The 25,435-nt window shown below is 41.9% G+C and overlaps 1 protein-coding gene across 3 annotated transcripts in view; it reads right to left on the bottom strand.

The window, feature by feature from the left end:
* Positions 1–1,197: 1,197 nt before the first annotated feature.
* Positions 1,198–25,435, bottom strand: part of zranb3 (zinc finger, RAN-binding domain containing 3) — a 54,829-nt gene continuing 30,591 nt past the window's right edge. For all 3 annotated transcript variants that reach the window (XM_037269068.1, XM_037269059.1, XM_037269049.1), the window contains exons 14-22: positions 24,455–24,739; positions 19,818–19,927; positions 16,717–16,821; positions 14,651–14,793; positions 9,610–9,750; positions 5,526–5,666; positions 5,094–5,286; positions 2,465–2,596; positions 1,198–1,730 (exon numbers count right to left, since the gene is read on the bottom strand). In XM_037269068.1, coding sequence (XP_037124963.1) covers positions 1,632–1,730; positions 2,465–2,596; positions 5,094–5,286; positions 5,526–5,666; positions 9,610–9,750; positions 14,651–14,793; positions 16,717–16,821; positions 19,818–19,927; positions 24,455–24,739 — 1,349 coding nt within the window. In that variant the 3' untranslated portion in view covers positions 1,198–1,631. The remainder of the gene's footprint in view (positions 1,731–2,464; positions 2,597–5,093; positions 5,287–5,525; positions 5,667–9,609; positions 9,751–14,650; positions 14,794–16,716; positions 16,822–19,817; positions 19,928–24,454; positions 24,740–25,435) is intronic.

Genomic DNA, 25,435 nt, shown 5'->3' with positions numbered 1-25,435 from the left:
GCGTGCAGCATTGCATCACAGTAGATTTATAGTCAATTACACTCCATACATCCTATGCCTGGAAGTATAAATGATCTAACGACATGATTGCTTCAAGCCAAATTTGGCCAAGTGATGTTCGCAGTGCACTGGGCTGCTATGTAAATCTGCACTGCAATTATGCTGATTGTACATAGTGGGGGGAAAAAAAGAAATTCTGCTTCCATGGAAGCGAGAGGTAGCGGCAGGAGGCAAATACCCTGGCGGTCGCTCGTTTGATGCGAGTCCATCTTGACTACTGTCATCGTGTCCCACCTGCCTGCACTGACAGCTTGTCAAATACAGGTAGGTTGCAGCGCTGCTCTTAACCCAGCATGCCCTGCGGGGGAGATGATACATCTTTATTGGGACACTGGCTCATTATGGCACCATGTGACCATCACACATCTCTCTGCTACCTTGCACACCATGTCAACCAAGTGCATCACCCTCCATCCCTCATTTGTGCTCTTTCTTTCTCACACACACATGCATCTTTTGGGTGCAATAAAAGATGCGATCAGAGTCATGGGCTGCTGACAGGGGCTTGACACTGAAACCTGTTGTTGTTGGAAGGCTGCTTGCAACGTTGTTCATTACTCACCAAGCTTGTCGTTTTAGACAGCGGAGGAAGAGCGGCCTTATTAAGTAGAGACCTAGAGCAGCCTTAGGGGGACACACACACACACATGGACACACACTTCCAGGGGTTCCCGTAAAGTTTCACACCAAGAAGTAGCTGACAGCCAAAATTCCAAACTTTTTGGGGACGGCAAATTCTACTGAATTCTGAGTTAGACGAGGAAAAGGTAGGTGGGGGTGCGGGGTGGAATTGTGCCTCACTTGGACAGGATCCGCTGATATTGATCGGAGCCGCTGATGTCTGTCTGGCTCATTGTATAACTTGCACAAGAACACATTCAATGCTCTCGACACTGCTGAACCTGGAGCCTTGTTTCCATAGTAACTCATTTCTCGGTGCCTCTAAACATAGCCCTCTTGACTGCAGCTCTGCTCAGAACATCAAGCACAGCAGAAGAGGAGCGGGTGTATGGACAATAATGTTTCAGACTTGAGGCGATGACACCTTTTGCTAGCTGGTCCGTTATGTCCTGGTGTATTGACGCTTCAAACTGTGGAGAAAGCGCTCGAAGAACGGAGGAGGAAAGACACAGGAGGTAGATAAAAATGGGGTTTTATTCCACAAAATAGTCATCTATCTTCCAAAAAGCAACACAAACAAGACTTTGCTTGTAGAACGGTCCATTTTTAATTTATCACCCTGCTCACCTGCAACGTTGCACTAACTTTGCAAAATCTGAAAATAGCAGGGCATCTCTGAAGCAACCTGCTCCATTTATGCCTCAAGCTTAAAGGGGGTTGCAATAAATCAACCGACCCCCCCCCCCCCCCCACGCACACACACTTGTGATGGTTCGGGGACAAGAGGGGGGGATGCGGTTGTTGTCCCTGTTTGCTATCTTAAAAAAAAAAAAAAAAAAGGCGGATAACAAAGTAGTTTGGCCTTTTGTTTCCAATAAGAGAGAAAAATCACAATGCATCTTGTCAGTGCCAGTTGGGACTCAACAATGCACCTGAGTGAGCGAGGAGCATCATTTCTTCATAAAGAATCTGCTGATGTCTGACGCAACCTTGTTGGCTGCAGCGTTCTTCCTCAACCGGCTCCTCTCCTTGGCCTGCTGAGCCGTCCTCTGTGGAAGGGCAAAATAACCCAAAGATGATTTGTCAGTTTAGGTGTGGCATTCATACAGTATGAATCTGCTTTTCTTCTCTGTCCAGGCTGCTCAGCCAAGTATGAGCTTCGTTGAAATACAAAAACAGCAGTAATTTCCCTTGACATCACTATCACTTGTCATTAAAACTGTACACAATGTCGTTTTTACAGATGAACTTTTTTAATTTTTTTTTATTTAGGAAAGTGATTTATGGAAAGGCTTTAATACAGCGGCAGACCCCGCAGTAGAGTCTGCCTTCGAGGGGGCTCCAAATAGGACGGAAAGTCTGCGGCAATTTGTGCATCCTCGGGGTATTTCCGCAGAGGCATTTTACAGACATGGTATTCAGACCCTGACGAAAGCAAAAGAGTCGCTGGTGTGACATTAGAGCACGTTTCAGAAGAGACTTTTATTTCGACATCCCTGCTCTCTAATGTCTCTTTTGAGGAATCGCGTGTGATTACTAGATACACACGCACGGCCTTTTGCAGCCAATGCTATACATCACCACGACATAGCCGCCTGCTGGGATGTTATTACTGGCAAGAGAAGGCTGGCCATGTATCACATTACTGCCACCTCGGATGATCCTCAACATGAGGGATGCAACTTTCTTTTAAGCAGGATAAAAGAGAGCTCTGGCCAAGGTGCACCGGCAAAATCAAGCTGGACAAATGTATTTCGGGCTTAGTGTTGAATGATGCACATACAGCTCTGTGGCAGACGCTGCAGAGTGTCTGCAGGTTGTCCAGCGAGCACTGTCCTCCTCCACTGTAGACTGGACGGATGTGGTCCACTTGCCAGAAATCGCCTTCCACTGGAGCACGGATCATCTCGTTTAGCTGCACAAACACACACATATACACACACACACACACACAGAGAATGAAAAAAAAAAAAAACGGAGCAACACCCTCATGTTCTCTCATACAGCCGCAAATTGCCAAAAACAAGCTGTGATTGCACTACCCTCCCAAACCATCCATCTATGCTCAAGTTGATTTTTCCCTACAGCAGTGATGTGTTTAGCTCTCGCTGAGCGCTACACCCGCCTCAAGTCTTATTTTGCAACACACACACACACTTCCACACATGAGGCCAAACACTCAAATTGAACAGATATATGCACCTTAGAGGCACAATGCAGTTGTGGCTCATCATTACCGGAAACAAAAACAAATAGAGAGCACTCATGACAGCACGGAGCAAGAAATAATGAAAATTATTTTTAAAAAAAACAGACAATGTGACGTTCTGTTTATCTTGAGACGTCTGCATGTAATGATTGCTTTTAGAACTAATAACTTGAGCAATTCTGTGATGATGACAGCTACATGGTATGATGTTAGTTTGAAAAAGGCTCACTAAAATGTCATAATTGTAGGTCATCCTGAATTTGTTTTAAAGTTTGAACTCAGGTGATGAAAGCAGTCAAACTGTTGTTTTTCTGTCAAAGCAAGTAAGATGTAATTTGCTGCTTTGTGACCTCCTCCGCTAGAGCTAGAGCTTTGAATCCCAATCAAGGAAATTAAAATTCTTGCTTGCACTTCTCGCATAAGATTCAGCCATTCCTCGGTTCCTCTCGATTTCTGTGCACGGCCAGAGCCAGTACGAGATTATTTATAATAGGAACAGAATAGAAAAGATAACGCAACACATTAAGTGGATATATTTTCATGTCTCAAACATGTATGTAGTTATGAGGAGGCAGAAAAGTCGCAAGATTGACTAGCATCCATTTTTTTCCTAAATTTGAGAAGTAGTGTTTGATTGACAGGGTAGGGCTTTCGCATATTCAGCTGATTTGCCCACGATTTTTGAGAGTAGTGAGAACTGCTGTTTCATCACTTTCCAACCTCATTTCAGGTAGATACTTGCAGATTGTTTAACTCATTCACTGCCAGCCAAGTTAAAGTGGATATTTGAAATCTAGAGCAGTCAATGGCAGTGAATGATAAAAAAATTGGTAAGGTTGTTGACAACACTCTTTGATGGTATGTAAAACTAATGCTCACTGTACAGGGACGTCAGATTTCTTTCCATTTGAACTCACATAAATTCTATATTCACAAAAGAAACCACTTTGAAGACTTCGTTCTTCCTTAGGATACGATCGATTTGACTTCTTTAGACAGTAGTGGTGATCACAGTGAGTGACCATAGCGACATCTCCAAAATTACAATTTACAGTAGTCTATCTTTAAAGGCTTACTTGTAAATAAGTTTATAAAAAATGGAGACCGATTAAGTGTGGGCAGGAGCAGCCTTGATTACCTAAAGGTCAGGAGGTCGCGCTGTTCCACTCCAGGCAAGTGTGGGTGCCCAAAAGTGAAAAATGAATGAAAACCTATTCATAGGAACTTTATAACTTTGTTTTGTGGCTTCTTTTCTGGCTCCTTTGCGAATGGTTTTAAATCTGATGAGCTGTTTGGAAGATGAATGAACGAACGAATGAACGAACGAACGAACACAATTTCTGCTTGGCAGACATAATAAGAACGCAAAAACTGAAAGAAGTTCTAAGAAGAAGCACTAGAGGGCAGAAAGTAATGTAATTTGCCTCACAGGAGCAGAATTCCAGCACACTTGACTCCCAAGATAGAAGGACTCGAGAGTCAGATTCACTTTGAAGCAGTGTGAAAACCCAAAAGACCAACAATATTGATCACATCTGGAGAGACAAAGAGAAGAAATCAATTAAGAACTAAAGATGATTGAAGAGCAGCCTGTCAAAGAGTTGGGCACCAAAAATCAATTTGCCCAATTTGAGTGCTACTTTGCTGACATTAAGGGAGTGAGCTAGAATTGATCCCAAAAGATATAAAGCGCAGGGCCAGAGTTCACACACGCACACATGCCTGAACGAAAATAGACTGAAACGCTCACATGGCGAAGCATAGAAATGTGGAGCACGAAACACACTCATACACAAAAGAACCCCCAGTATGAAACGAAGAATGAGGCACTAATCTTAAGGCTTTTGCACCACCACGCCATCTTATCATGTGGCTGAGGTTGTTTCCTCTCAAGCTCGCCACATCGATCGGCGCTGATGCTGTTGCCGGCGGCACTGTGTGGAAGTGGAACGAGGGGGGGGGGATATATATCCATGTGTGTGTGTGTATGTGTGTCAAAAGAAGCAGGCAATGAGGAGGTTGCAGGGACCGCAGGATAACCGCCAACCAAATCAAACAGGCTTACTGGTCAGGGCCTGGCACAGGAAGGAAAATCAATGGGCCCTGCAATCCATTTACTGGGAGCTAGCCCGAGCTCGTGAAGATCAATTTGTGTGTGTGTGTGTGTGCATCAGGTATTTATAGTTTTGTGCTTGGGTCCAACCTGTTTGAGTGACAGCTGGGCGAGCCAAGTGTTTTCAAGCATCTCTTTGCGCTGGGACGGCGGTGCATCGCGGACTTTCACAAATAAGTCGTGGGCGTGGAGGCCGCAGTGCTGGCAAACGCCCCGCTCTGCCTCCAGCACCCGCGAGCGCATGTGCGTCTGACTGGAGCGCAAAAGGAACTCCTCCTGGCACCTACGGGGGCGGAGAACATGGACTTAATATCTGCACTGTGTGACATGTGGACTGATATTTACCATAAACACCATGGAGCTGCAAGTCAATAAAAAATATCAAAATCATTGGGACGCCTGGCTCCAGCTACAGAAAGTAAAAATGGAGGGACTTTTCCAAAGTCACAACATTTTGTAACACAGGTCAAATTCCATGGAGCCGTTTTAGCTGCTTCTCTCCCACTGCCTTTTTTAACTTACTTGTTGCTGCAAAATCGGGTGTCCCAGGCCCCACCGGTGGTCAAGCAGGCCTTCTGGCAGGACAGACATAGAGGGACACCCTGGCCGTCCACCGCCTGCAGGAAACCTGGTGATGGTTGCTCGCCGACATCTTTGCTTGAGCTGTAAAGATGTAGTTGTTAAATAATTGATTGGTATTGACGATGAATGATGTCACAAGGCTCTATTAAGCTTGAAACATTAAATCATCAGATTTCAGGTGTCACATTTTTATTGACGTCTTACAAGGATAAAATAGATACGTAGCTACCCTCATTAATACTGAAGCTTTCCCAATAAATCTAGCTTGGAAAGACTGAAAGCTACTGTGAGGATTAGAGCTGTGGTATACAAGATTGGAGACACCATAGGTATGTAGGGCAGTCATTTATTTTTTTAGAATAGATTATTCCCAATACCAACACACAACGATTCTGTTCAACGATCTAGAATCAAGTCCTCCAAAACGGAAATCTCATATTATCTAACAAGCTCAAAGAACAAACATAGTAAGAATTTGGAAAGACAAATGTAAAAAAAAGGGGACTCAGAGGTAGAGCAGTCGTCAAGTAACCTGAGAGTCCACTGTTCAATTCCCACTCTGTCATGTATCGATGTGTCCCTGGGATTATTAATTAATTAATTTATTTCAAATGGAAGAAGACACTCAATATTATTGGAGCGTGCATCAAAACTATGAAATGCCAGTTTTAAAAAATATATATTTTTCATATCTGCTCTATAACGGATAAACGATCTCTTGAGCTTTATAGAATCCTTATGCGTGCACCAAATCAATGGAAATGCAAATTTTTGGTTGCTGAGCATTGGCTGTTTAGTAAAATGTTAAAAGGATGGTCATTAACCTGCCATACAGGTCCTGTATTAGTCTTAGTTTAGACCCCCCCAACCCCACACACACACGCGCACAAAAACACCTGTTTATTTTAAAAACACAAATATTCAGCTACATTTATAGATTTCACTGGTACTTATTTATGATTAATATTCTAACTTTGTGCCAAACATTCAATGTATGTATGTTATGATGATCTATGCAAATGACCAGCATGTATCTGCGTGAGTGTTAAAAAAAAAAAAATAGGACAACTAGTTTGGGCATTTGCCATATCATCCCAGCAGGGTGCAGGAGCCACATAAGAGAAGGACAGATGGACTTCATTGTTTCCCCACGGCTTTGTGTTTTCTATTTCATACAGGCCTGGGCAGCAACAAAGAATCTGAGCAACACTACAGATAGATATGCCCTCACTGATATTGAGAAGAAAACCCTCAAAAGAATTAAAAATATCATTAAATAGAAAAGCAATTTGAGACGGATACCAAAAACTGGTACCAAGAGAACTGTGTTTTGCCAAAAATGTGGATGAAAGTGAGACAGAAATAAGCTTCTAATGGTGTGCTTAAAATAATAATGGTCAGGACACAGAAGATTTGGGCGGAAGGCGGGAAGCCTTTAAAGATGCATTCCGGGGTATTTTGCCCCCAAATATCTTTACAATAGCCTTTTCATTTGACCATCTATGACTCATACATCTTATAAATTGCAGATTAGCACTTAAGCTGTCCACAATGGATATTCTTGCAAGCCTTTGAAAAGGAAATTTCAGACTGGATTGGGTTCGAATTTCCTGTGCTCTTTCGGCGGATGTGACGTCAAGCGCGTTGTCATAGTGACCAGAGGCCATTATTTTGCCGTACCGCTTCTCAGAAGAGACCGCTATCGACTGTAGTACGCCCCCGACACCCAAAGTTTCTCAGAGGAAAAAACCATAATAAGTGAGGAAAAAAAGATTGAAACTTGCCAGTGCTGGACGCAGGCCAAGCACTCGGGTAAACATCATATTTGAAGACTGGAGAGAACACCCTTAAAAATGCTGGGTTGAAAAACAAACCAATGTGGGTTCAAAATTGGATTGACCCAGGAAGTTGGGTCAATTTCACCCAACGTTGCATTTTGTTAGCACAAAACAATTTTTTTCTGCAAAACAACCCCACAATTGGGATTATTACGAAGGAGTCCAACGAGACATTGTTTTCTTTCCGTTGAAAATGGACAGTATGTCAGAATTAATTGAATGAAATGAATGACTGTCTGTCTTAATATTATATTTTCCGCTTTTACTGTGAAGTCATGACCAAATGATATGCGGCGAGGAGGATTAAAGTACCGTAAAACTAACACGTACTGCAGGCAGGCTGCCAAAATGGCAGTTCCGGTGACATCACACCATCTCATCCGAATCCATAAAATCATAAATTGATAATTGACATGCCACATACATATGTTTCAGAATACAATGCATTAGCATGAATTTGTTTAATTGGGTGTGACATACCGATGATTGATTTATAATTTTGCAGACTTGAATGAGATGGTGTGGCATCATGGGAAGTGCCGTTTTGTTGTTAGTCCCCTGACAGTTACAGACCAGCTTGTGAGGGAAATGGCAATTAACGCAGCAAGGAGGAGGATGAGTCTTTCACGCAGTAATGTCAAAGGCAATTTGATGACTTGTTGCCGCTGGAGTCACAATCTCTGCACTAACTGGCAAATAAAACAACAAGAGCGGATGGATTTAAAATTGGACCAAAACAATAACCAGTTTAGGAAATGGATCAATGGTTATGACCACCCTGGGATCTGCTGTTGGCCGGTGTATGGCGAGGAATCATGGAGCTTAAGTAAATTTATTCCAACCTAAAACTAACTTTACTGCATTACAGCCCGGGTTGTGAAATGACAACTAGCTCCCAAGAAGAAGCATGAACGCATCCAGCGTTTGCCGCAAGGACTATTCATCACAAAAAATACGAGTGATTTGAGTTACCGACTGAATAAGACTCATAAGTCAAGTCAGCACTGTAAATATTTTTCTGTTGCAATTGACCGGTGGCCTCTTTGGACGGTCACGCCTTGCAGCCATAATCACACAATCCAGAGCTGTCTGGCATTGTGCTTCCTCCGGCAGTAAAACTAAGCACAAATACAGAGTGGCAACCTCACATGGAAACATCTTGCACAAACATTGATGAGTGCGTGTAGTTTGTGTGTTTGCTCGTGTACCCGCGGTGGCTCGCTTCTGGGTCGGGTGTTGAGTCTCTGCCAATATATTGCATTATGGTCTAAATTTACTGAACGAACATGCACAGCGGGCCTTTGTGCCTTGCACAGAAGGCGGATGCACGTCTCCATGGAGACAGCAAAGGGATGGGGAAACGAATTGATTTGCTAAGAGGAAGGGGCACATATCACCTTAATGGGAAGATGATGAACACTCATCTTTACGGGCTCATTGAACAATATTCCTTGAAAGATTTAAAATTGGGTGAAAATTGTGCTTGCTGGCACTGGGTTAACCCTGCCACCCAAGAAGAAAACAAAAAGAAAAAACAAAAAAATATACGTTCATTAGTTTGTTCCAGGCCAGTCAACAACATACATCATTGCAAAACGTTGCTACTTACATCTGAGTCACGTTATGATAAATATTTTCAAGTAATTTAATTGATACGAAAACCTTTGGAAAAACAAGATTTAGCAAATGAGCGGTGCCTGCCCACAAAGGACGCATCTCAGGTGGCTGCGAGTAAGCCCCCGGCCCGCTGGCCTATTTATTTCTTATAATATTTTCCCACTTTAATCACATCACTCACACTCAATTCCTGCAATGCGTTGATAACAAACGTGTCAATTTGTTTGCAGGAAGCAAGCTATGCTAAGCTCAATTTAGCGGCAAAGCCCAGCCACGAGCAGTCCCAACGCTGGATATAGTAAGATCATCACTATTGCCACCTCTGATCATTGACCAAAGTATCAAGTATATGCACCAAACGAATGTGCTACTAGACAGTGAATGGATCACGAGTAGTCTTAATACAGTAGATTAGAGTACATGATGGCGACAAGGCCTCGGGTACGGAAAGTTTGTGTCGATGGCAGCAGAAGCAACAGAGATGTGTTTCTAGGTTCAAGACACATTGTCAATTAAAAGCGCAAGCATTTTTGTTTTTATACATTATTATATACAGGTATTAATCATACCTGTCTGAGGTGGGTGAATTTAGTGATGAGGTCGATCTTCTCTTGCTGAAGAAGTTCTCTTTGGTGACCAGCCGCACGCTGCCTCCTTCCTGTTGAGCCTTGCTCAGTGAGGCCTCAGCCACTTCATCCCGACTGAGGTACCTACAGTAATGGGAACATTGTGATCAATGAGCAATGATTACATAACTAGTGTGGTTTTGTGGAGGGGGGGGTCAATTAGGGCCTGATTTATGAATGCAAAATGGGTGCAAACTTGATTGGTCACGCGAATAGGTGTGGAACCTGAGCTACAAACTTGCCGCACCAGGATTGTGTTTGCCAAAATTGTTGCACATTCTAAATGCACATTCTATTTTTATGTGCAAATAGGTGAATTTAGCAAGCGCAATAGAATTTGCAAAAAGACAAATTGCCATAACTGGTTTTGCAATGGTAGGTAAAAACAGCATTGTTATGTGTATGAAAACATTTTTGAAATGCTGGAAACAAAAAATAACATTCTATTCGGCACCCACAATTTGAACTTTCAGTTAATCAGGCCCTCAAGTCATGGATTGAGGGGGGTGTATTCTTTAAATATCTTGTCCACCAAACAACAGATTCTGTTTGGTATGCGATAGTCAAGCAGACCGCATATAGTACGAAAATTGAGGAAGGCAAAAACATCACAACACTGACAGTTACACAACTGTTAGTTTGTATGTGTTGACGGAATTTGAACATGAAGCCTGTTTAATTCCATTTACTTGGGACATTCATATTCCAAATAATGTACTAAAATAATGTAAAAAAAAAATTAACAAATGATATAGTTGATATGTGGACTGCGGCATCGGCTACGGTGGAACTGGACACACATTACAGTCCACTGACAGGTCAACAACGAATGCTCACTTCAGTAATTGAAGAAACTACTATACAACATCGCTCCTCAAAACGATGATTTTCATTGCTCCATTTGTGCTCTCTCCTCTCCTGAATTGTGCCCATTTTGTCAGTGCAGCAAGCTTATTTCCCCACAGGGACCGTCAATCATGTAATCTACTCCATCTCACTAGCAGTTGCTTTCCACAGCCAAATTTGTTATCCTAGTGCAAAGGTGTGCAAGTTGAAAACTGCACTCAACGCTTTATGTCAATCTGGACAAGAATTAAAATGACCTCGTCATGCCGAGTTGACAGAATATACAGCAGAGAGGCTGCTAAAGTGAATGAAAAAGGTGCCAAACAATATCGTGAAAGAAAAACTTGATGACATCAGTTTTTAAAACCACTGACGGTAGAACTGAAGCAATCATTTGACATTTTCAAAACTGACCTACAAGGGCTCCTTACTTAAAGGGTACATGCTAAATCAAATTTTTGAGCTTTTGGCCATAATTAAATACTAATTCCTCATCAAAAACACCCCCAAAATAGTGATTTCTTTTATTCACCCATTTAGAGCATTCCTGCTAATTCCTCGTCTCCAAGCAACAGCCCCTCGCAATCCAAGAAAACGACGGGGTCCTTCCCAAAGAAGCCAAACACTTTAATTTTTACACCAGAGTTGGGAAGAAGTGGCTACCTTTACACACTGCGTCCCAACAGTCCCATTCCCTTGAATGAGAAAACTCCAGCTACCAGAGCGGAGCGTCAACGGTTCTACGGCCCGATGGTTGGGGTTCTCGCCTTGGAGATGGCGGATATGGGCAGCCGCCAATCATCTTCAGACACCAATCTAACAACAAGTCCCGTGTTGTATGCTGCTCGCAAAATCAGTTTCATTTTCTAATATGATCTATTGCAAGTGATATTTATGAAATAAAGCCGTCTGTCCATACATTTCAGTTGCTGTCATTTGGTGTTCAAGAAATCCTGCTCTGAGCTCTCTCACAGGGCGCAGATTACTGCCACCTACAACAAAAAATTAAATGTAAAATAGCTATTAAATGACCCTGACCCTTTTGAGGAATAATGTCAAACAATTTGAAAAGATATTGGAGATCTCATTTAAAGAAACAAGTGTGTGATTCAAATAAGTTGTGCCGAGTGCTTACAACATATCTGTGATGCACAGACAAGAAAAATAAGAAAATAAAAAGGATTATCCGTGGGGTTGTGTACTTATTTCACCAGGGTTGAAGCAGTGGCATGAATCAATAATTGATGTTGTACTCTACAAACATTTGTTTTGACAGCCATGTTTGATCAACATTATTGCTTGGACTGACACCTCGGGAAATAAATCCCAGAAGAGCTCAAACGTTTACGTCCAGTGACGACGAGTACATGCAGATTGCAAGGAATCTTAAAAGAACACACGCTAAGACTGTATTTGTGATCTCTACGTGCTTCCACCTGATCTATGACTGGGTCAATATGAGAGCAGCAAAAGGAAGAATGTTGAAGATATGAAAAATATTAATCAAAATGGACATTGGGGGCAGAACATAGAGGAAGGAAACATCCAAGGGGAGAAGTTTCTATGAAAAAGGAAGGGCTGATGGTGTATCGTCATCAAACAGATGATCTTTTTTTGCTTCAAACAGTCGAAGCAAACCACATGAAGCCCGCACAAGCAAAATAGGCCCAGGTGACTCCTGCGAAGAGAGGTCGGGGGTGTGTGCTTCAGGAGTTTCTGCTTCCTTTCATATCGCTATGTGCAAAGACAACACAGTCAGGTGATCCTTTTGGATTCAAATGCTGATTAAACTAAGAGAAGACAAAGTTTCCTTGGTCTCCATTTCCAAAAGAGTAGAAGATGTTATAATTACAACTGACAAAATTATTTTAGTGGGGGTATCCCCCCCACCCCTATTCATTCTAGTCAGCACTGACTCAAGTGTGTCAAAGCTAGCTAATGAGCTGCTTCACCAGTCGTCACCTGCTGAACACGACTTTGCTGCTCTCTGGCGTGGGGCTGCCACAGCTTCACACCACCCGAGGTCAGCTGTCATGAAGCTCAAGCTGTTTTTGAGGAAAATTAAAGTATCAGGCACCGGATGACCAGTGGCGAATACAGAGAGGTCTCAAGGTTCCAGAAGGAACCATCCTCCTGCAGACTGATGGTGACTTTAAAGCCATAATACCTTCCAACTTTCCAGCACATTTGAGGAAACTATAGTAGAAGTGACCCTATTAGTATTTCCTTCATGATCTTGAGTAACTTCTGCCAAATAGCAGAAACAAAGTACAACTGAATCTTGTGTTTTTTTTTTTTATGTGTTGAACTCATTATGATCCCTGAAGGTAAATTAATTTTACATTGTTTTTGTTGTACACCTCATGCACAGTTCCAAAAGTGAAACCACATGAATATATAGTAAGATAGCTAAGGATGGGATGGGATGCTGAAAATCACAGCTCTGTATGTATCCTGGTTTAAAGGTCATGATTCACATCTGCTTGAGTGAGACAACAAAAGTATTTGCAAACCGCAAAATGAAAGATGAAGTAGTAGTCATGCCAACGGATGTGTGACCTATTGCTAGTTTAACATGCGGCTTCCTTACGCCACAACAAGGATTTACAGCACCAAAAGGTGCAATAACTAGGATTCTACCTTTGGCAATAATGCGTCGTGGGATTCTAGTAAAGCCACTTTAATTTGGAAACAAAAACTTTTTCCATTGTTAAAAGCACAAGCTTTGAATACATCTAAAACTAGCTTGCTACTATGAACAGAAGGTGCGTTTAGAAATTCATTCTAACATCCTAACACCAATCAGGGCATACAGACAAACAACCATTCGCACATTTATCTCCAGTTCTGGACAGAAGTCAAAACAGGCGAAGTTAATCGACAAGAGGGCTGCAGATTTTTTTTTTTTTTACTTTGAAATGAGAAAAACTTTCGGTAAGACCAAACAACTTTGAAGTTGATCAGCTTCCCAAAATACATTGTGTTTGAGATTCCAAATATGTACTGTATACAAAGTAATCAGAAAATGATCCAGTGGTAATGAACCATCTCGGGACAACATTTGCCGTAATTTCAGCATGCGGTGTACTCCAACTGAATGTAAACTCAATTTAAATCCTCTTCACTCCTCTCAAAATCCCAATGACTCTTCATGAGTTGCATGTGATGAAAGTATGATCATTGTTGGCAACCTAGGCAAAATGCATTAGATTTTTAGTTGTTGAAAGTGGAACGTCTCAGTGGTGCAAAAGGTGAGATGCGATCGCCCCGCTGCGTCTGAGCCGGAGGCTGATTGGTTCTGATTAGTGAATACATCAAACAACTATCAAATCAAGCTGGGCCAATTGCCTCCTACTTACAACTTGATTAGGTTCATGCACCCAGACATGTTTCTCCACTTGAAAAGTCCTTGCACATACATATCATGTCCACAACACCTACAATTGTGTGTCCCTTGTCCATAAAAATATGAATTCGCATGCACAACAGTAATCCTGTCTTCTCTCTTGCCTCAGTTGACTCCCTTTGAAACGCCCACACGCAAAACTTATTTTCTGCCTTTAGCCATGTATTGATGAGATTGTTTTCTTGTGATATCTCACGTCGCCTACTGGATTGTGACTTAGTGGTGTTTGTGTTTCCACCACTGACAATGTTACAATATGCTATTAATGTGCATGATAAGGTGAAAAGCTGGAGGCTACTCTTTGAAACAGATGAGTGCACAAACTTTGACTTCACACTGTCGTTCGCGTAATTGGTGGAACAGAAGTTGCACTTCTCTCACCCTCTTTGTGTCAGAATTACACAAAAACGGTCTCAACCTTTTCCACAAAAAAGGAAATGTGACGGCATGGGCCAAGAAATAATTGCATATTTTTCTGCTGTTCCATGACTCACTTTTCAGGAGACCATAAAACGGCATTTTGTTCAACCATTAACATTGCATTGTCAACAAAAGCAAGCTATTTTTATCACTACATGGATAATAATGGATGGATGAACGGAATTGAATTCTGACCAATAGTTTAGTAAATTGTGACTCCAACCTTGCCATCATGAAGAATATTTTATGAAAGGTTGTCAAAGTAAGAGTCAAAGCTGAGTTTCTCTTTCACATTTTCAACAAGAGCCTGACCTCTTGGTGCTGGTGTGAGGTCGCTGGGTGTTGGCCAGCTGCTGCAAGCCAAGCGCGGGGCTGTGGTAGAGGAGACGGCTACGTCGGAGCAGCTTCTGCTTCATGGCTGCCAGGCTGCTCCATCCCTGAACGAAGCGCAGCACCTGCAAGGCAGACGTTGAAATCTTTCGTATTGAAGTTGGGGGTGAAAGGTGGCAAGAAAAGAATGTATCGTTTTTTTTTTTTATATCTAAGGCACGGTAGAGCTATTCAAAAACAATCAGCAAAAGGCATACACATGAAGATGACTTTCCAGCCAGTCAAATAAAACCAATCAAACTGAGACACAGTGATAGATATGCTTTAGAACAGGTGAGGCTTTCAAAGAAAATCCAAAAGAAAAATAACAGGTAGCCCACATAAAATTTAATGGATAATAATATTACACTTTGGATGGGTATTTACTGTTTGCCAAAAATATAGTATTGAGAAGCTAGCATCATTCAAATCTATCAAAACACTGGGTGCTGGCTGTCTGATGGTAAAATCTATGCATGTTGTTTACTGTATAGTAGCCAGAATACATTGAATCAATAGACATTTTGACTTCTTTGATAATTAAAATCTAAAGAAAATGATCACATTTGATGAACATTGTCAGAGGTACAGTATACTATTTTAACAATATAAATCATTGAAATAACCCTGAATGTGCTACATCATGTTTGTGTAACACAGCCAGTGCTGTTAAAAAGGATTTGTCCCCTTCTTAATTTGTGATTTATTTTGCATATTTATCCCTCTTGAATGCTTTGGACCATCAAGTCAATTTGACATCTTACAAAAACGACCAAATCAAATACATAATGTAGTTTCGACGTGATTTTAATAAAGCAGAAAAACATCCAAACCTATCTGATCCTATGTAAAAAAAAAAAAAAAGGTGGATAAGTGGAGCAAAGCAGGATGTAAATAATGGTTGCAACTCACGCCTTGCCTTTAAAAATGGACATAAACGTGACTGATGGGGACTGTGTCAGCGGCACTGCCGCTGCAAAGGCAGGTTGCTGGGTTCCGTACGAGCTGTTTGGTGCACGCGGGGTCGTTTGAGGCGATGATCCGTCTACCTGTAATGATCCTCATAAAACTGCATTCGCTCCCTTGCCTGTCTCTTGACACTGGCTCAGCCTCCCTCGCTTTCTTTCCATCTTCAACCCCCTTCCCGGCAATTCCTCCAGCCTTTCTCCCTCTAGACCCCGCAGGGGTGGAAACTGGTGTCCATACTGAGCCATAATGTTGTGCTATTTGCTCATGATTGCCAGCGGTGGTATCAGGTATAAGTTAGATTTGATAACGCTGTGCCTCGTCTTTACTAGGTTAACGATTACATCTTATCACACTGCAAAATAAAGGTCAGCCTGTAGCTTCTAAGTTTAAATGGATGCCACAAGCCTGAAGACAAGGCAGCAAAAACATAAAATTTACTCTAGCCAGTAAAAAAAACTATGATACGTAAATATAAAAAAACAAAGAGGAAAAAACCAAAACTAACCAATAGTGCAATGCACTCCAATAACGTTGGGGTCAGAATTGTGAATTTCCAAGTATCTCAGTAAGTGGTTGAAATCTCCATCTGCAAAATAAACTATATTTATTCTACAAACCCTAATTACAATGAAGTTAGGGCATTGGGGAAAAACAGAATAGAATAATTTGAAAATCCTTGAATTGACTGCTGAAGTACATGACTTATTCTACTGCAGACACTGCTCTTCCGAACAATCTTCCATTTCTTGGTACTGGAGTTAAAATGAGGTTTTACGACAAGGGTCTGTGTCTTAAACTACATAATTTTGACCCACAGATGTCTTCGAATCTAGTTGAAGTAGACGTCCCGACCAGATTCAGCATTTTGACAGACGGTCATTTTTGGGAAATCTTGTCATGTTGTTATTGTTAAAATATTTAACACTACGAACTCCTCCTTAAAGGTTCCGTTACAGAATAGCAAGGTATATAAATTACAGCAAGCACACACATGCATGGACATTCTCGCGCACACACACGAGCACACACAAAGGGTAGACCTGTATTTGATTTTCTCTGTGCCGGCTGAAATCCTCAGGCAGGTCGTCCCAGTTGGTTAGTTTGATGTCCAGGGGCATGAAGCTCAAGTTCAACGGAGCGCCGTCCTAACAGATGAGACGATGGAGACCAAGGGTTAGCCTCAAGCGAGAGGATTTGTTCCAATAAGTATTAATACTCTATCTCTCGCTGTTCTTATTACTCAAGACAAAGTCACTGCTATATGTGGTGCGTGCTTGTTGACGTCCTAACACAATCTTACTTGTTTTATTAACAATGACTAATAAGCACCCCATATGAGTGAAGAGTTGCCACTCTTTGCTGGTTGCCACAGTAATTCTCATCAGTTTCCTCACTTCTTTAATTCAAATACATAGATGTAGACTGCTTTAAAGAAAATACTTCTCTTGTGACAATGCGCACGTAGTAAAACCAATGACTCGAGAAGGTTGGTGCATAGCCGCATACTCACCGTGATAATGATCTGCTAGTAACTGCGCGACGATGTAAAAAGTAACACCATCAACAACCCCTGAATTACGATTATTTTTTCATTCATTTCACACTTAATTCCCACTTTTGGAGTGCTCACGCTTGCTCGGCGAAGATTCAGTGCACCCTCATTGTGAACAGAGCTTGAGAGAGGGTTCAGGAAGGAGGACTACTGTCAAGCATCATGAGCATTTTACAAAACAGAGAATGCAAAGTGGAGTTAAGGGGCAAGAGACACTTCAGTTCAGACGTGAAGATGGTGGAGCAAGGAGAGCGACAGGCAGGAGAAGCGATAAAGTGAAAAGGTTAATAACACACTTTATGGAACTCGGGTCCAAATCAGCACTGGGATGTTTTCCTTAGTATCACCAATGTGCAGTGGCTTGTGTGTTTATTTAGATTATGGCCACATAAATGGCAGAGAGGCAGGGAACGGATTGTGCTGCAGCAGCATGGCAAAGGATTAGACTTTTAGTGGATAGAAAATGCACACTATCCTCCCAATTCCCACACTTAGCATTACAATATTCTTGCTCGAGAAAGCTGCTACATTGTCAACAACATTACAGCTCATCTCATCAGCAGAGGTGGTGCATCACGATTTAGGGGAGGTGAAATAAAGACAATCATTTACTATGCAGTGGAACCTTTAAAATCTTTGATATCCTCTGTATACTTGAAATACAATGCCCCCCATGTGAATGCATTATGGGTTACACAAGGTCAAATTATGAAATATTATTTGATTTAAAAGGACTGGGATTCTCAAAGTCAAGAACAAGGAAAGGACTCTGGATGTTAAAAAAGACTTGAACACAAAGACTAAATGAAGTTGTAATTCCATGAGAGTGATTGTGTGTGGTATGTAACATTACGCTCATAAATACAAACCAAAACTCAACCCTTGCTACATATTGTTACTTTCGCTCCATTTTATGCATCCACTGTGAATACGCTGAAAACCAAGTCTTATTATCTATACGTAGGTGGCAAGTCGCTGCCATCTGACACACCAGTCACCTGATAACAGGAGCAGTGACTAAAATAACAATGACGTCTAGAACCTCCACATCAATTTCCTCATATTCTTCATACAGTATTTCTCAGTTTAAATCTGGCAGTAAATTGTCCTCTGATTGTGAACTGAGCTGCCACCCCATGTGAATTCTACTCCTGCTCCAGGATTATCCCAATGTGACAGCTTTCCAGGCAGAACTCCTCGACTTTATCATTTAAATGACAGCGGGGGACATTTATCTCTGTTGCTTATCGTTTCAGCCATGCATGCATGACACTTCTCTATTGGTGTCATGCTAATATAGCATTGTGGATTCAGTTCAACACACATTGGTCCCCTTTAGGTAAAACCCTCGTGTCTCTCATCCATGTGAGAGTTTGATCCCTCATGAATGAAACAAAAGGATTGAGTAATCACGGAGCGATCGATAGTTGGCCCTGTTGGTTGGTGACACTCACGACGTGTGTTAGGAATGCACTGGAGTGTAATCAGAGTCACACTCGGGTTAAACAATAGTTTGTCTTCAAAAGGAGTCATGAAGCTCTGCTAACATACTGTAACTTACAGAAAGTTGAGGTGCATCCGGTTAAAGTTGAACACAATGACTTGTGGAAGAACATTTTGACAGAAAAGGTCTCTGTTTTATTTTATCTAAGTTTTTAGGGGTTTAAATAATGGTCATTATAATAATAATAATAATAATAATTATAATTATAATTGTAATAATACAATAACAACAATATTAATAATAATGATAATAATGATAATGGTAATAATATTAATAATATTAATAATATTAATAATAAAAGACTAAGTTTTTTTTCAATTGCATGCAAAAAAGTACCCAGTTAGGCACAAATTGGTGTGTACACACCGTTAGTGAATACAGCCCATAAGATTCAACTGACACTTCTTTTGTCCAGTCAAAGATTTCCTCGCTGGGCTATAAGCGCATTTCGAGCGCACGCTGCGGAAATAGTGTGATTTATTTGTTAGCAGGATTAATAAAACTACATAATATTTGCGATTTTGGTGAAACTGGAGGGATGGCACGTGAACTGAAAATGAACCCATCACATTTGGCACAAAAGCGAGGAAAAAAAATGACTTTTGTATATGTGTGTGGTTTCACAATAAGCCCCATTCACTGCCAATCATTATGATTGCTCAGCTGTCTGCTATTTTGCCTTAAAATGGAAAATATGGGGCACATTAAAAAGTTTTTATTAACTCACAGAAGCTAATGAAAACAACACAATCATTCTCTCGTATTCTTGCACTCTTGTACGCTGCTGTGACAAGTAAATTTCCCCACTGTGGGATAAATAAAGTTCTGTCATCATCATCATCATCATCATAATACTGAGTAATTGTAACTTATTATTTTTAGTATATTAATGTGTGCATAAAGCTTGAGCTTGGTAGCACACCTGCGACCAGTACTATACATTTTCAGTGACTAGCAGAGCCCAGAACTTCACTACTCGACCCAAGCGCCTGAGTGGATATGTACACCTGTACCAAGAAAGATAAATACATAATAAGTTTGTCGATTGCCCAAATGTTTAATAGACCAAAGAAGCACATATGTACCTTATCGTAGATATATATTCGGTCTGTGTATTGGCTGGCACAGAACTGCAGGCCCTGGTATGCTGGATGATCACCTTCCTCACAGTCATTAGCTTTCGTAGCTTCCAGGTCTGGACAAAGAAGAATACGTTCACATGAAGTATAGTCTGAACATTTCAGACATGCTAAGAACACAGGGCATTCTGTGATGAATCCCATCGTTTATTGTGAGTGAAGACGAATTTGAATTGAAACCAGACAAATTGCCCCAGTTCTTGGCTGCAGTGATATACATCTCTTAGGGTCGAACCAATTAAAGCAAGGAATAAGCCTTGCTAAAATAAACATTTTACTAAAAAGGTCAAATGGAGCTTTGACATTTTTTTGCAGCTAGAATATGGAATTTGGTTAGACTAGCTAACCCGAGCTGACTTCTCTGGTCGCTTTGAGTCCCGATCTGCCCTTCTGTCGTATGGTGTTCCACAGGGATCTTTATTAGGGTCCTTGCCGTTTTCATTATTTGTGCTGCCCTTAGGTTCCATACTACAAAAACATGGCTTATCTTTCCACTACTATGCAAATGACAGTCAGATCTACGTATGTCCTGTTGAGCAAAGATGATGCCTTCCCATTAAGTCCACTCATGTCCTGCCTTGAGGATATCAAAGTGTGGATGTAACTGAATTTTATAAATTTCAATTATAAGAAAACAGATGTTATGGATTTCGGTCCCAGTGGTCCCTGTACATCCTACACTGTTGACTGGGGCCCACTTGGCATCTTGTCTGTCACGTTCCGGCGTCACCGGCCGCTCGGCCACGCCCCAATCGGCTGGATCACCCACACCTGTCAGGCTCTCTATTTAAACCCTGTCATCCAGTCACTCCCTTTTCAGTTCGTTCCTGTATGCTACCCGTTGCTCCCTGAGCGTTTAGCCTATCAGTCTGTGCCTTTTCTCTGTTGCCAATCGTTTCGGTAAACTGACCAACCACGCCTCGATCGCCGCCTGCCCCGACTATTGGCCCAGTCCTTGACCACGCTCCGATCGCCGCCTGCCCCGACTACTTGCTCGCCACGACTACGCGCTGCACTCTTCAGCATAGCTACGCCAGCCAGATCGCGAGTCCAGTGTCTCACTTCCCTTTTCCCCTTTTCAATAAAGGATCGTGCTGCATTTGGTCGCCCTGTCTCACTCCCTGACAGTCTAAAGCCGACAGTCTCCGACGACCAAATCAGTGCTGTTGTTAAATCCAGATTCTTCTAAGGTAAAGGCCTTCCTTTCTCAAAAACACAAATCCATGCTTTTGTTACATCTCAGCTAGACTACTGTAATACAATTTATATTGGAATCAGCCAGTCCTCCCTCAAGCGTAACCAGTTAGTCCAGAAGGCTGCCGCTTGCCTCCTAACTGGAGCTCGTAAAAGGGAGCACATAACCCCAATTCCGGCCTCGTTCCACTGGCTCCCAATATATTTTAGACTGCATTTTAAGATACTTCCATCTGTTTTCACCCCTTCGTAGCTGCAGCGGTTGTAAAATGCGCTATGTAAATAAAGTTGCATTGTACTGTAATGTGTTGTATTTCTGAATCAAGTGTTTTAGTTCTGTGTTGAGCCGTTTCTTAGCTTTCTTGGAAGGCAGAGATAATCTAAAGACATCTCTGATGAACTTGAAAATGAAGTCCCATTTCGAGTCCCGGAAAAAACAACACTTTACCTGGAATTTCATTTTCATTGTTCATCAGTTGTGTAATCCTATGCAGTCACAGAAGGCCCATTAGTTGGAAAGAGCGCTTCCAATTTATGTTTAACAAGTTCACACAACCAACAACACAGAAAAGGAGAGTGAGTGTGAGTGATAAAATGAGTGGAAGAGGAGGGAGAGGGAGGACAGAGAGCAGGTCATTACTGTCAGCAATGTAACTTGCTCATCCTGCCAGCATCGAACAAGAAAAGGTCAGCTGGTGGAAATGAGACTGCCGCTGCTCCACCACGCTTCATTTAGACAATGACCTATAAGACGCTGATAATACTTGCTTTAAATCACTTCATGTGGCCCTGTGTGTGTGTGTGTGTGTACTAAGTGTTCAATTGACTTGCACACTGGCTGATGTCGCTAATGCCTCTATGATCAGCCAACTTGGTTGCTTCAGCTAAAATACTTTTATAAAGACATGGGCTTTGTTTAATTAGGTTTAAAAAGGCCTTAGCTGTATGTTGAGGCAAGTTGTGAATTAGTTGGTTTCGTATCTTGTCTGTTCTCCTTCAGGGTCTCATTGTTTAATTGATCATTTTGTTTTATTTTTGTGTTGGCGCTTCCCTCGTAGATGCTGGTGTTTCCTATCACCTTTGTTACTAGGTCACCCCAATGTTGAAAATAAAAGCATTGTGAACATATTTGGCCTTTCAAAATAAAACTCCCGCTGTCTTTCAACATCTATAATGAAACCTAACAGCTCGACTATGTGCACCTGATTTTTGTTGTAAGCATTTTTTTTCCTCCCGAATTGGCTGTTTGCAGTGGCTGAACAGGCAAGCTGCATTAAGTGGGCCATTTATTTGATGGGGGCAATTCATCTTACAAAGCCGTCTTATTAGACTGTCACTTGCACAGTATGAACAGTGCCTTCAAATCACACGCCTTGGGATTTATCTGTTATTTTACTGCAAGGGAAAGAAAACAACGCCTAATTGGACTGAGTCATCTCATCTTCTGCAGGACTGAAACAAAAGATGAGAGAAAAAAATCAACTATAACTTCAAGAATGCAGAACTTCGGTGGAGCTGAGCTTGATGCAACGTTTGAACTAACATCCGGAAAACATGAATCCGTGGATAAACGCTGGACTCATGCAGATCGCCCGGGCGACAGGCAGCAGAGCGTGTGAGGCGGTGAGATGGGGGAGGAGTGATTGCTTGTGCGTGCCATGAGGAAAGTAATCTCGGAGCAATCAAGAGGCAGGAGCATCTGACAGCTCTGTGGCTCGCTTCCGAAAACCCCGGGCAGGTAGAGAGAAATCATTAGCCGACGCGCCTGACCCCAAAGGTCACCTTTATTGGACAACCTCTGTGTTCCATATTAAACTTGTGCTGCCAGAAACAGACTTACAGCAGCATGTAACAAACAAACTCAATGCATGATAGATGGATGATTACGGGTTGTGAGGAGGAAATGTCCAAGGCAATGTTGCAAGAGTGCCTCTACCATTTTAAAAATGGATGCTTTTTACTTCGCCAGATGACTTAAATGGTGCTCTTTGCTCACATTTAACATTTGTTTTCTGGTGACTGAATTATACCTCAAGGCTTTACTGCCTGTGGAGAAAAATCCAAAGACATCAGAAAAAGTAATCACACTTGATGGTACCGCAATGAAAGAAGTATTCTTTTACATAGTTGGGCAGCGTCTTTGACAACCAGGCTGTGCAAAATGCACCTGTCAAGGACACTAAGTAAAGTAGGCATTCCTTCTCAGAAATGATGGCGCTCAAAACAGATGACAACAGATCAAAATATTCAACATAAAAATCTTTATGAAGCTGAGATGTAGAGAGCAACAAAGGCTGCAGTACAAAAAGTCGGATGGATGGAGGGATGGAATTATTAATCACTGGTAATGTACAATCCTTAATACTTACCGACTAAACAAAATCACAAATTGCAAGCTTTGGACAGAAATACAGCAAACACTAGTTCAAAAGAAATTGGAAGCTGGAATGGGACTGTGAAAATTTGAAAACTGCTAATAAACGTCACCAGAGAGGCCCTGATCGGGGACCGCTAAAGGAGACAAAAGGATCTAAAGCAGGATACACCTCGACACAGATTGACAAGAAGACCTGTGATTAAGTACTCTGCAGGTCTCTACTTGTTGACCTATACCTCAAAAGAGGTGTCAGGTAAGTGTGCTAAGTACAGTAATTGAATGGTAAGGAGTGAACAGCAGCAGAAGCTACAGTGAGATTTTGTTTAAAAGTAATTGTATATAATCTACATTGCAAGTGAAAGCCCTGTCAAAGAGATACTATACCAGCAATGCTAATATGCTAACACCTTAACAAAAATCACTATACATCCCAGGACTTGATGTATGAACAGACTGAACCCAGTATGACAACACCAGCATACTATGCCGTACTGTCACATTCCTACATTTGTTAAATTCAGGGTCAATATGTGTGACCTTGCTTTGATATCACACTACTTATGTATCTAACATCTGTCATCATTCATTTATATACAGTGTGAATGAATGCAAGACAGCTCAGGTTTTACCATTTAAAAAATTCACTGTGACCTGTGAACTAGCGTTACTAGTAGTAGTAGCAGTGCTTTTTTTTTTTACTGGTTCACTGATGGTCACTGACTGCACCTCAAACTTTGCATGCACTTTTCACGAGGAGCAGATTGTGTGCTTTGACAAGATTTACTCAAGAGATTAGTGGGACTTTATTCAATATCTCCCATTCGCTTCCACTGAGCAGAACTAGGCAATATCCCAAAGAGGATATGCATAATAATATGAAGAAGAACACCCGGCCCCATATGGAAAGAGATATAGTCCCTTATTGGTTTGCAGAGATGAAATTAAAGAGCATTATTTGGGTAGCGCAGGCCAATTTTCCCAGATATGAAAAGGAGATTGCAGGTGGGATTACCGTGAGTGTGGTCAGGGAGGACGCAGCTGCCACCACAGGTGCCGCCGCCGCCACCTCGCTTTCCCGCTGATTGTTTGCCTTTGAGCTGCTGCGTGTCCCCTTCCTCTGCATCTCCGGCTTGCTGTTTGTCTTTTGTAGGCACATCCTCCTCCTCGTCACTCTGTTTGCTTTTGCACGTATTGGCAGCGTGGGATTCCTGCCAACTGGGCTCGGGTTCTTGGTCAGAGCTGGACGGGTTATGACACGCCCGCTCGGCTGAAGGAGGTAGCTGAGGCCTGGTGGGCTCTGAGAGCAGAGACATAAGGAGAATGATTAAGATCATCTTTTCAGGCTGAGTTGTAGAGTTTAATTACACATTACAGAGCTCCAGTCCTTGGATCCATCATTCAAGAATTACCAAAGTGTGGCCAAGAGTCTGGATGTAAATCATCTCAATATGGCATATTAATTATTGTGTGACCGCAGATCAGTTTGAACAGATGTGTTAAAGATATGCATGGATGAAGACAAATTTGTTGAGTACATTTACATCTATCCATCCAAAATTTCAAAGCACTTGTCCTTATTAGGTTCTTGTGGGAGCTGTGGCCGGGCCAAGCTAACATTGGGCAAGAGACGGGGTATTCCCCAAACAGGTGAGCTGCTACGGTAAATTGAAACAGAAGAAGGCGTTACACCTGAGCACTAACATACTCCTCAAAAGAAGGCTCGAGTCCCAATTTGAACTACGAACCGCGCCGCAAATGTGCTAACCCTAACCCTCCTTCCAAAGAAACACTAATAAAGTAATCAGACAATCAGAATGTTCATCTGATCAGCGGTAAACAAGAGGGAACATGTTGGGTTAATTGAGGTGCAGATCTGTGAAATAGCATGGCGGTCAGCTCCAATCTTCTCGAACTGCAATGCCTTTGACAGTTTCTCGCTCGTTGTTGGGTGCTATTTTCAAAGAGGGTGAATGATCATTATCCCACATTGTTC

This window comes from Syngnathus acus, chromosome 2 (genome assembly GCF_901709675.1).
Source record: "Syngnathus acus chromosome 2, fSynAcu1.2, whole genome shotgun sequence".
Lineage (NCBI taxonomy): Eukaryota > Metazoa > Chordata > Actinopteri > Syngnathiformes > Syngnathidae > Syngnathus > Syngnathus acus.
The sequence above is the reverse complement of the archived record's forward strand: the minus strand, read 5'-3'. Positions and strand labels throughout refer to the sequence as shown.